The sequence below is a fragment of the Fistularia commersonii genome, chromosome 13, assembly GCF_037954325.1.
Source record: "Fistularia commersonii isolate RoL2024-O1a breed Wild chromosome 13, RoL_Fcom_v1.0, whole genome shotgun sequence".
Classification (NCBI taxonomy): Eukaryota; Metazoa; Chordata; class Actinopteri; order Syngnathiformes; family Fistulariidae; genus Fistularia; species Fistularia commersonii.
In genome coordinates, this window is record NC_141296.1 from 17,153,157 (window position 1) to 17,164,853 (window position 11,697).

General features: G+C 40.3%; 2 protein-coding genes across 2 annotated transcripts; one reads left to right on the forward strand and one right to left on the reverse strand.

Moving 5' to 3' along the window:
- Positions 1–983: 983 nt before the first annotated feature.
- clk4a (CDC-like kinase 4a) lies at positions 984–8,536 on the reverse strand. The gene is made up of 13 exons (XM_086158461.1): positions 8,452–8,536; positions 6,392–6,549; positions 4,507–4,759; positions 3,732–3,828; positions 3,360–3,426; positions 3,120–3,236; positions 2,876–3,042; positions 2,689–2,783; positions 2,469–2,598; positions 2,303–2,385; positions 2,138–2,217; positions 1,890–1,980; positions 984–1,600 (listed from the first exon to the last, which is right to left on the reverse strand). The coding sequence occupies exons 2-13, from the start codon at positions 6,547–6,549 to the stop codon at positions 1,433–1,435; spliced, it is 1,506 nt and encodes a 501-aa protein (XP_086014587.1). The 5' UTR covers positions 8,452–8,536; the 3' UTR covers positions 984–1,432.
- Positions 8,537–9,808: 1,272 nt separating this feature from the next.
- Positions 9,809–11,380, forward strand: tmem126a (transmembrane protein 126A). The gene has a single exon (XM_086158480.1). The coding sequence runs from the start codon at positions 9,962–9,964 to the stop codon at positions 10,580–10,582; it is 621 nt and encodes a 206-aa protein (XP_086014606.1). The 5' UTR covers positions 9,809–9,961; the 3' UTR covers positions 10,583–11,380.
- The last annotated feature ends 317 nt before the right edge of the window (positions 11,381–11,697 follow it).

Consider the following 11,697-nt stretch of genomic DNA (forward strand, 5'->3'; position numbering starts at 1 on the left):
CATATGAAGAGGGGACCTGGTTCGAGTCCGACAGGGGAGGGATTCTACATGTTTTCCCCTGACTGCGTGGGGATTCCTTCTCACAGCCCCAAAACACATAGGGGTTGATTGGATAACTTGAAATGTCCAGATATGTGAATGAGAGCGAATGATTGCACGTCTCACTTTGCAGAGCAAAAGATAAAGCGCTGGAGAAAATGGCATGGATAAGCAAGACTCAAGTAGACCGCGCAAAAGGGACTTCATAAACACGAAATGAGTCAGATATTTTTCAGTTGATCATATCTGATTTTTTTTTTCTGAAACTGTTTATTTGTTGGAAACTTGCAGTAACACACTTATCAGACATCAATTCATCCCTTTTTTGTGAAACCAGTATTAAGTGTTGTTACTGTATCATACCAGTCTTCACATGTAGTTCCCACGGATGAGCACAGGGCGGCAGTTGAACCGAATTGGCTGTCCAGGACAAACACAGTAAGCCAAGCACAACTGTACCGAGAAGCTGTTTGGTTAATGGTTGAGGGCTCTGACAATGTACCAAAAATATTAATTTTGTTTGTATTTTAATCCACAGCCCATTTTGAGTACTTTCCAAACATCCAAAGCATTTCTGATTTATTCTTGCGTTGCATCCTCAAACGTCTCCGATGGATCCTTGTTGTTGCTGTAACTTAACTTGAATTTGCTGCTGCTGATATCCAGATTGTTTTTTTTCCATCCCATGGACTCCTTTAGCATTTAGTACTGATTCTGTGATGAATTAAGTGTCAAGGTCTTGTGTTTGTGAGGGGGGTCCCTGAACAGCGTCTGTATGTCTTCACAAGGCAAGAACATTAGCCTTCCAAATGACTTGAGTTTTTTTCCTCCAGTCTTTGGTTAACGCTGTCTTTCAATAACAAAGAAGTCATTGCTGCCACCCTGTGGTCTACAACTGTAGAACTTCAGATCTCTGTTATCACAGATGACTAGATGGACCATGAAGTCGATTTCAGTTTATTGCAAAATCTACAGGATGCTGCGAAAAAATACATCACCAGTCAGTGGAAAATATAAACATTCTATGTACAACCAAGTTTCTGGGACAGCCAAATGAACGTCGCACAATACACAAATTTACAATGCAGCGGGAGAACATGAATAATTCTGAAAATATCATGCGTAAAAAATAACATTAAATGGACAGAAGCTACAATTTAGGTTGTAAAATAAATATAACTCAGATTATTAATTACAACAGAAGACTGAACAGGCAAGAACATAATATGTGAGGAACTGACCATGTTGTGGATTTCGGTCAGAATACAAAAGGTGGGGAAGTAGACTGATACAGTCAGTTTCTGTTCAAGATACCTCTCCTGGAGAGTTGGGCAGTAGAGCAACAAGAATTCAAGAGCAGAGCCCCTGGTTTGATGTTGAGAAGTGCACATGCTCAGTCTTTTTTGCTGCTACTGCTTCTGCTGCTCTTGTGGTAACGGGAGAAAAAGCGGTGTTGAAGGGCTTGATCTAGACCGAGGCGCTTGGATGGGTCGAACTCCAGCAACTTCTCTAGGAGGTCAAACAGCTGCTTGTGATTCTCACTCTGAGACACCATGTAATTCTGTGAGAGATTGAGATCAGGCATATATTAAAGGCATAGAATAAATGATCGTCAAGTTTCATTTTTAATTGATTCACAGACTTTAAGTGGGATGAAAACAGCAAGCCTGATGCATGGAGCCGAGGCAACATGAACATTTTTGAAGTGCAGGACGACCCCGCTGCTGAGTAAATATTCGAGTAATCACGGCTACACAAAAGCACATTTCAACACATTTCTAAAGTTGTTTTTTCTGACATTTTTAAATTTTCCAAACATTCTGTCTGTGAGACCCATTGATTCTTCTTACCCTGAGTGGTTTGCAATGTTTCCTGACGTATCTCCCCGAGGAGCTGTGCACATCCCAGTCCAGCTTACAGCGGTGGACAAAGCGCTGTTTTCTGGACAACATACATAACGTAATGACAATTAATTCTGGAAAGCAACTCATGCAGTGCTCATCTAAGAAAATAATTGATAAAATGTGAGACATTAAATCAAGTTCAAGTTGTATTTTTTTTTTTGAAGAAGAGGAAGTGTAATCCATGATAACCCTACTTGGTTTTTTGCAGGAGTCCTGTGGGAATGGGACCCAGCACCCTCTCCATCATGGCAAGATGTTCTTTGCTGTCATGAGTCTAATGAAGAAAAAACAAGTGAATGGCCCAACAGTTTGGCAGTCATTAAATTCTAACATGTCACTTGGGCTCTTTATCCCTGTACCTGGAAGAGGGTTGACCCAAGGTAGTACTCAATGAGGATACAGCCAACACTCCACACATCGCAAGAATGATCCCAACCGAGATCTGAAAGACACACGGATAAGCTTAAATTACAATAATTATCTTTTTGGAGTTTCTCCACAATGTGTTTCCACAGCAAAACTAACCCAAAATGACTTCAGGTGCACGGTAATGGCGTGTTGACACAACAGATGTGTGATGTTCGTGTTCATATGTGGCATTGCCAAAGTCCACAATTTTCACATCTGGATTCCTTAGTGTCCTTTCATCCCGTTTCTGTGGGGAAATCGATGATTACACATCTCACTCTGGAACAAACAGATGTTACAAAATAAATCTGACAAAATATTAGCAATAAGGCCTTACCTTATCTGGATTGTATTCCATGTCATAGTCTGAATTAATGAAGAGAATATTCTCAGGCTTTAGGTCTGTGTGCGTCAGCTTATTTTTATGAAGAACTGAAAATAACATTTAAGAACGCATGAATGAGCATTGAAAGAAACAATTAAATTATCAAGGACAAACTTATAAAAGCACAGGTGCAACTCACATCTAACAGCTCGGATAATCTGGTACGCCATGTGCCTGATTTGCTCGATTGGAAAAGGCTGAAAGTTGTTCTCCTTGAGGAAATCATATGTACTGAGGCCAAGCAGCTCAAAGGCGATACAAACATGGCCATGAAACTCAAACCAGTCTAACATGTGAACGCACGCACTACAAAAGGGATAAAGACAAAGATTAGCGTCCTGGCAGCTGCATCAGCAGATTTGTGCATTTTGAGAGGCACTTACTATCGTCTATGAGAATCGAGGGCTTTTAACTTTTCAAGCACCTCTACCTCAGACATTGCTGCCTCACGGTAGCGGTCTATATTTTTAATTATCTTCAGAGCCACTCTAGCTCCATCACTGAAACACACAAAAAGATAATTATCAACACCAAATAGCGAAGACGGAAGAGGGAGAGATGAGCAAGGAAGAAAAGTCATGGTCAAATATCAGATTGTCAAGTCATTTATCATTTGTACTTACTTTGAATGATCAATGCATTCGACGACCTTTCCAAAGGCACCCTCTCCTAGAGTACACACAATCTCATCTACAGAAAATAAAGAATTCAAGTCAGGTACTCAGCATGGAATTATTGAAATACAGAAATAACTGAATTTAATACTGCCCTTTGGCTGCTTCACTACACTGTATAAGCTATCCTACAATAAACAGGCTTCAGAACACTGGCTTATAACTCAATACTAATTATGTTATACTATAAAGAAATGTACATCCTAAAAATAGTCTACTGGAACAAATACTGTCCATTTAAAGATTGGCATTAAAACCAGAGAAGAGTGAGAGAGACAAAGTGTGAACATCAGTAGGAAAAAAAAGGTATATATTCTATACATCTCGCTCTCAGCATGTCTCCACTGTGATAGATGAGGTGACCCTCGTCATCATCCTCAACACTCCTGGATCTTTTCCTGCGGTGATGGCTCCTCCTCTGCACCGGACCCGCCGCAATCCGCCATCACATCAACAACCCATCAGCCAGCCAGCCAGCACCAGGCCATCACAACGCGACCGTCATTCATTCAACCGGGCCAAGGGGAAGAGGTGTAGGGGTGGATAGATTCGGCCCGTTCAGTAACACCGCCAGGCGAATGGACGGAGCAGCAAATTCAAATTCAGCCCCATCAGAGATATTGGGCGCCAGCCACCACATAGTGTGTGTTACAGAAGAAAAACATGGCAACAAAATTTTCAGATGAGAGACTTTCTCAGAGTAGTACAGAAAAAAAAATGAACTTGAGTGATTAGTCTTCATGTAGTTGTTTGCAATACTTCCAACACAGCTTTAGTTTTTACTATCATGTGCCATAAGATCCCAATATGATTTCAGTACTAATACTAGATCAACTTTACTCTATCATGTTGAGAAAAATTCAAACCCCTTAAAATGTATAACCCCCAAAGTCCCCTGGTTGTTATTACTAGATATATATATATATATATATATATGTATATATATTTATATATAGATATGTATATAATTAACATGAGAGTATGACTTAGTTATTCAGAGAAACAAAGAGATAGGTGTTAAGCAATGGCTAAACACCGATTATCATGATCCTTTTGATTTGGTGGTATAAAGAAGGGATTGAGAGGTTTCACATACCGAGGACGACCTGTGGCGAGAGCGGCTACGCCTGTGCCTTCTGTCTCTGGGCCTGCTTCTCCTGCTACGCCCACTTCGACCACTGCGCCAACTACGTCCTGACGACTTGCTGTAGTGGTGCCAGTCAAGATCCCTTTCCCTGCAGGCGCCATCACGGCCGTCTTCTCCAAACGTAATTTCAAAGCTACGATCCCTTGTCTGCTCGTCCCGGGAATCCAGCCTCTGGTTCAAACTGCGGGTCTCCAGAAACAGCCTGCAATTGGAGAAGGAGAAGGGCATGGAGAAATCGCTCAAGAACTCATAACCCAACGAGAAGTTATGCCTGGTCTGCCTTTTGAAGTGCTCCATCCCCTAAGGCGTTTGTGATACACTTATAATTAACAACAAATAGAGTGACAGTGAACATCAAGTAGCCCGTTCAAAAGGAAATTGCAGATAAGGGGGAGCATTTTGAGAAGACAGTCATTTGTGAAAGGTGCAAGATACAAGAACGTAACACGATGCAGCAGGGGACTTTAAAATTCAAAAAGGGAAACTTTATTTGTGAATTCGCATGGAAAACTGAGAGGCCTCCACAAACATGTTTATGTGAGAACTCTGACACGACCTCGTAGCCTAAGCCTTAGTTTAAAGGCTTAAAGGATTCACTCTCTTGGTGAGTCATAAGGTCAGTGAGTCAGTTAAAACTGTGGCTGTCCACATGCTAGAACTGAATGCAAACATAATCCCTGCCAACAGAAAGACAAACCATGGCGATTTATTTTCAGTTTATTTCATAACAAAGCTCAAGACCATGCAATAGATCTCACTATGTGTCACATGATCTACAGTTACTAAGCCCAGACGCCATGTGAGCATCTGAGAAACCAGTAAAACCTGACAACCTTGGCACCTGGTGGTGTCAGTTATCACCTAGGACAAAGTCTGCCTCTCAACAGAATTAAAATTAGCATACTGAAGGAAACATCTACAATAATAACAAGGACAGAATTTTCCAGTAGAGGAAGAGGGATGGTTTATAAGAACTTCCTTTCAAGCTTCTATATAATATAATCTAGTATAGAACTTCAATATAAAGGGGAGAAATGTGTTTCAACTCAAATTTAGTTAATTGTTGATAATGTTCACCTGCCTGCACTGAGCAATGTATTTCACAAGATCCAGACTTTTGAGATTGTTTTGCGACTACAGCAATGAACCATTCAAAGTGAGATACAGCAAACAGACACAGAGATAGAGGAGTTGTGAGGGCAAGAAAGCCGTTTTTATTTCATAAAATCATACTTTCACTATCTACTAGCTTACTGCGATTACCATGGTGTGTGTTATAAAGAACAGAGCCCAAAAATTGGCACATATTAGCAGATGCAAATTTTAAGGATGAAAAAACAAGTGTGTATGACTGAACCTAAATGGCTGCTTGTAACGACTCAATTATAGAGAGCAGCAGCATTTACTAATTAAATACATAAATGAAACACTGGAGGGGCAAAGGCAATTGGGTTTTACACAGAACAGTCAGCAGTCTCCTGGCTGCAGTGCCCCAATAAACCGATCCAACAAGATAGAAATGTTTAGTGTTGTTGCTTTGACTATTTGCGGATAGGGTTACTATAATTGTTTATTACAGTATGTGGACACAACAGCTAAAGACTGAATAGAAAATTTCAGTGGTGCAAAAGTATGATGCCAAAAAAATTACACACAGAGAACTTTTTTACCTTTCAGAAATTCAGAAGAATCATCAGCAAGATGTGACTGAGTGCACATGTGAAAAATTGAAGCAGATAGGGTTCTGTTCCCACTTTGTACTGAACATTAAAAACAGCATAAATTCCAATGGTAAAAATAAATAAATAAATAAAAACAGAGATAAAGTACTCACCCCTCAAAGGTCTTATTATGATTCATTCTTCTGTATTTATTTTCCCTTTCACTGCTATGTGAATCATGCCTTTTACGCTTACGGCATTCCATTCTTTCTTCCCAGCTATACTCATCAAGCCAGACCCCTGGGGAATGCACTCGCTTGCTGTGGCGCATCTGAAACACAAGGAATACAGTCAGTTATTCACTGGGGCGGCATGACGCAGGAGGTAGAGCAATTGTCTTTGGGATCGAATATTTCTGGTTTGATTCCTGGCTCCTCCTTGTATGTCAAAGTGTTGTTGAGCAAGACACTGAACCCCTAATTACTAACCTGGTGCTGGCGGGGGGCAGCATACTGCTCATGGTTCATCCATGATGGGTAATTTGCAGAAAACAAATTTCCCCAAAGAGAACAAAGAGGCCCAAAATACAGTCAACACTTCTCTTTACTGGGAAGACTGGAAACGACTTCTGTACATCATCAGTTATCCACTGAATATGATTTCATTGCAGGCATACCAACATTGTCAACTAGTTTAATATTATATTTAATAACTGCCTCTAACAAAAAGCTGACTTTAGTTAATTACAACCTAGCGTACCAAACAACACTATAAAAGGATCCCTGAAATTTGTAGGGTTGTAAATAGTAACAGTATGTAAAATTAATCATTACAAAATACAACATTGTAATTCCAGTTAATGCATTACTTCAATCAATAAGTCCTTACACTATCTGAACAGAGATATTGACAAATGTTTTGTTTTGTTTTAGAGTGGTTAGTTGTGTGAAGGTCTGTCATTTAAAAACAATGGTTAAACCTATTGAAGGCAATTCTTTTTAACACCAGGCCATGAAAAAAGGAAACTGCTCTTTAAAAGGCACTGGCTGTTATTTATAACGCGAATCTCATTAAACCTTATTTGGATCAGCAAGTGGATTAACATCCTTGGACTTTTAAAGCTAAGAGGCTTATATCTCACCAAAGATGTTTTCAGGAACACATATTGAACAATACTAATTTTTGGATGAGCAACAGTGTATTAATGCACGAACATCTCGGTCAGTTCAAAATACGCTTAGCCAATCAGGTGCATCAATGAAATGCCGTGCAGAAAGAGATGACGCCAATGACTTCCTTCATTCACCTTCGGTTCCCCATTTTTGTGATTTTTTCGTCCAATTCAAATGTGTGTTGGTCTTTCGGGATACATACAATAAACTGTTAATAACCTTCAAACTCGACTACCGCAACAACCGTGACCTTTCCCGTCATTAACCGGATGTACCCACACCCCTCTACACACACCCAGACTGCCTTCACCACGGATGTGACCGTTTCCTTCCCTTGAAAAAGTGGGGGCGCTGTCTCCTCAACTCACATAGAATAAACGCATTTCTATGTTCAAACCCATCCCCTCTCAAAGTAAGAAAACAACAATACATAATGATAGTGTGAGCCCGTTTTTTGTGGACTTAACGAACCCAGGTCACACGAGCCAAGTAAAGTTACATTGGGGATTGTGGGAAACACTTGTAAGCTAACGTAAACGTTCATCAATAGTTGTGTGGCTAGGTATTGATCAAACGAAATTTGACAACTTTGAAAAGTATGGGCCGTTAATACGGTGGTTAAAGGGTTTAAAGTGAAAGGAGAATGGCGTCGAAATATTATTTCTGTCTCTTTAGATCGTCGAACTGTGTGAACTAAACGTTAGCATGTACGGCTAGCCGCTTAAGCGGGGTCAAAGAAACGTTAGAAAAAAAACGCAGTTTGCACTACAACAGTCACAGAACTACTCACTGACGTATATATTGCGATTAAAACTGCTGATTGAAAAATATGAAAGAAATTATAGAAGAATCCCTATTTAACGGTCTCTTAGAGAGGGAAAAAAAACAATTCATGCAATTCGGCAAATAAGGCTTTCGAGGCCAGAGAATTATCCGCCATGGTGGCGAGTCATCCACCTGTGTTGACGCTTACGACCCAAATGCAGTCAAAATAAATAAAATACCACAAATAAACACATAATAATGACAAAAATGAGTTGTAATTAGCCAGTCGGGTCTACCTCCGTAGGGTATCTTCGAATGATGGGAATTTCAGTAGCTGAACACGAAGAAGACTCTGAAACGTTACTCGCTATTTTCTCCTTCCAAAATGGCGACTCTCCCTGACATTCGATGAAATCTGTTCCATACGTCAGATGACGCAGTCCAAATTAACCACGCCCACCCAGCACAAAGCTACATTTTGCCCTGAGCTCATCCTTCAGGTGTTCCCACTGAGCACCAGACTGCAGGATTTAATGTAATAAATATGGAATTCGATAGTGTAACTTGTCAAGGGTTTGAAGCTGTTCCAAATGTAAAATCAACTTATATTTGGGTGAGATTCTCCATCTCATTCTGCATATATGTTTGATTCCTATAATAATGGTATTCTGTTCATTTTAGATTATTCTGTTTATTAGAGAACTTAGAATATACAAAATACACATTTCAACTAAATGTAATGTTGAAGGACAACTGTTTACTCTGGGACTGTAATGGAAATGTTGAAAGAAACAAAAAAATGTTGTGTTCTGTTTCTTTCTTTTGTGCACAATATGATATATAAATGGTGCAGAAAATGTGAAGATTAAATTAGTAAAATCGTGTTGCGTCCATTTTGAGCATGCTCAGTGAGTGAAATTTGCATGTGGGAAAAAAACAGAGATTTGAATTTTGTAAATCATTAAATAGGTTTAAAATAAAAATCTAACTTCATTGTGGAAGAATGCAAATGAACCTTGCTATGATGACTTCTAGCATTTCCATTTTTCGCATGTTTGAAGAATGAAATGTGCATGGAAATAAGTAAAATGTGAGCTTTGTGAGTGATTCAGCTTGTTCAAAATAAGATTCTTGATTTAAAAATTAAATAACATATGGATGTACCTTGTTGCTATGACTTGTAGCTTATCACGTTTCTAGCTATTTTGCTATCGAGCTAGTCATCCTATCCTGTCAGCTAGCAAAGACAGGCTACAGGTATTTGCAGAACACGGCTAATTATTAAGAGAAAGGAGGTGTTTTTACGGGAGTTGTGCCCTTTTATATCATCCCCCTTTTCACAGAAGAATTTTGTGCAGCTGTTGGCATACAAGGTCCCTCATATTCTGTAACTCGTTGCTCTAGTAAGCCAGTTTGGTCTCTCGCTAGCGAGTCAGCGACAACTTGCAAGTTGGTCCAACCAAACTTGGCTGATTAAGACAACGAGTGACAAAAATTAGGGGCCTTATAATAACACAGTGTCTATATCATTAATATCAACTTAGTATTTTGGTAAATAAAGTAACTTTCAAATTTGCACGCCAAAATTCTTTAGTGAAAAAGGGGAGTGATATAAAGTGATATAACCTGACAAGTTGTGATCAGGGGAAAATAACCCCATCGCAACGTTTTGAATTGTGGGTAACAAAATGTCCGCGCTCTCAATGGAAACTGAGGATATGCGCCTTTATCCATCGTGAACATTTAGATGATCGCATAGGAAAGTACGCTCGGCGGCTAGAATACACCGCAGCTCCCCGTGGAATCATGTCTGGAGACACGCAGATCGAGAGCGCAGCCGGCAAGACAATGACACGGGCGGTGATCGCCGAAATGCTAGCGAAGAACTTCGACCGGCTCCCTGTCATTGACCAGAAGCTCTTCACCTACGGGCCCATGTATCTGGCTGGGAACGGCGGCCTGGCGGGGCTGATCTCCAACAGCTTGTACCGCCGGGCGTTGAACGTCACCCAGGCGCCGGTCACCTCCAGCCTGCCGATGGCCGCGCTGCCCTTCATCACCACGCTGGCGCTGTACAACGCCGCGGTGTCCGTGCCGCTCCTGTCCGGCGACCTGAACTGTCCGAGCTGCGCCCTGCTGCGGGGCGCGCTGGTCGGGGTGGTGGGCGGCGCGGCGTACCCGGTCCTCCTCGCCCTGCCCGTCAACATCGGCCTGGCGTCGCGATACGGAACCGCGCCGCTGCCGGAGAAGGGCAACGTCCTCCGTTACTGGATGGAGCTCTCCAGGCCCATCTTGAGGAGAATGAGGGCCGTGGTGGTCCTTCAGGCCTTCTTCGGCACCTACCTGGGATCACGGCATTTCCAAACTTACACCAAACTGGCCGAGTTGACTTTCGTCTCAGGGTCAGAGGAGAAAGACTTGAATTAAATAAATTATAAGTATCTGCCTTTTTTGCATATCTATTGCAATCCTTTTGCTTTTTATTATTGTCATAACAGCACACTGAAAAAAGAAGAGCGACAATTTAGTAAGGCTGAAGTTGGCACTAAATTTGCTTGTGAAGCAAGGAGATAGTTTTGTATTGTTATCGCACCTGTGATAGTGAAATACACTGCTCAAAAAAATAAAGGGAACACTTAAAAAACACATCCTAGATCTAAATGAATGAAATATTCTTAGGAAATACTTTGCTCTTTACACAGTTGAATGTGCTGACAACAAATTCACACAAAAACGATCAATGGAAATCAATTGTATCAACCCATGGAGGTCTGGATTAGGAATCACACTCAAAATTAAAGTGTAAAAACAAACGAAGAACAAGAATTAACCGTAACCTGCATGTGCCATAGACACAAAAGGCCGACTATATTAATATTATGAAAAAATAAAATATTTTGAATAGAAAAACACAAATTAAATAAACTCATTTTTCACTTAATCATGTTGTGTTCAATATTTTCCCCAAATGATGTCTCCTGTCACAAAGAAACTGAGCTTCTTCACTAACCGATATTACATCTGCTGTGAGATTTTAGAAAAAAAAAACCCAAAACAACAGGTTGGTCAGTTGCTTCTGTGACAGAAGATCTCAAATATATTTTTTTATTAATTCAGTTTTCAAAATTACTTCACAGCTTGTGACTGAAAATGCAGTTGCGAACAGTAATCTGTGAAACACGCAGCGTTGTAAACCTGTCACTGCAATATTCAATAAATAAAGTAAAAATATTGTTGCACCTGCTCCAGGGCAAACCAAGTCAAATAAACTTAATTGCCTTTAGAAAGACTTGTTCAAGTATTAAAAGTACTCAAGTATGTTAGTGTCTTCAAATTGTTTGTCTTGACCAATGGAAGGGCAATAACAATGCCTTCATGACATTGAAGTTTTTTTGAAAAGCTTTAATTGCTTTCCTATTTCAGATGGTATTAGATATGGAATTATGCTAAGTGCTTATTCAGCGCAAATTCAGATTAAATTGTGAAATTATGTCAAGGCCCCTTTTCCCCATTCTAAAGAAAACATGATTAGTTATACCTTT

What these genes read in the sequence shown, in the direction of transcription:
- clk4a (XM_086158461.1), bottom strand. Translation starts at nt 6,549, where the DNA reads ATGCGCCACAGCAAGCGAGTGCATTCCCCAGGGGTCTGGCTTGATGAG. An exon ending in GAATGCATTGATCATTCAAA is followed by an intron (nt 3,237 to 3,359) that starts GTAAGTACAAAT and finishes TGTGTGTTTCAG; the next exon opens with TGATGGAGCTAGAGTGGCTC. An exon ending in TTGGGTCAACCCTCTTCCAG is followed by an intron (nt 2,218 to 2,302) that starts GTACAGGGATAA and finishes TTTCTTCATTAG; the next exon opens with ACTCATGACAGCAAAGAACA.
- tmem126a (XM_086158480.1), top strand. Translation starts at nt 9,962, where the DNA reads ATGTCTGGAGACACGCAGATCGAGAGCGCAGCCGGCAAGACAATGACA.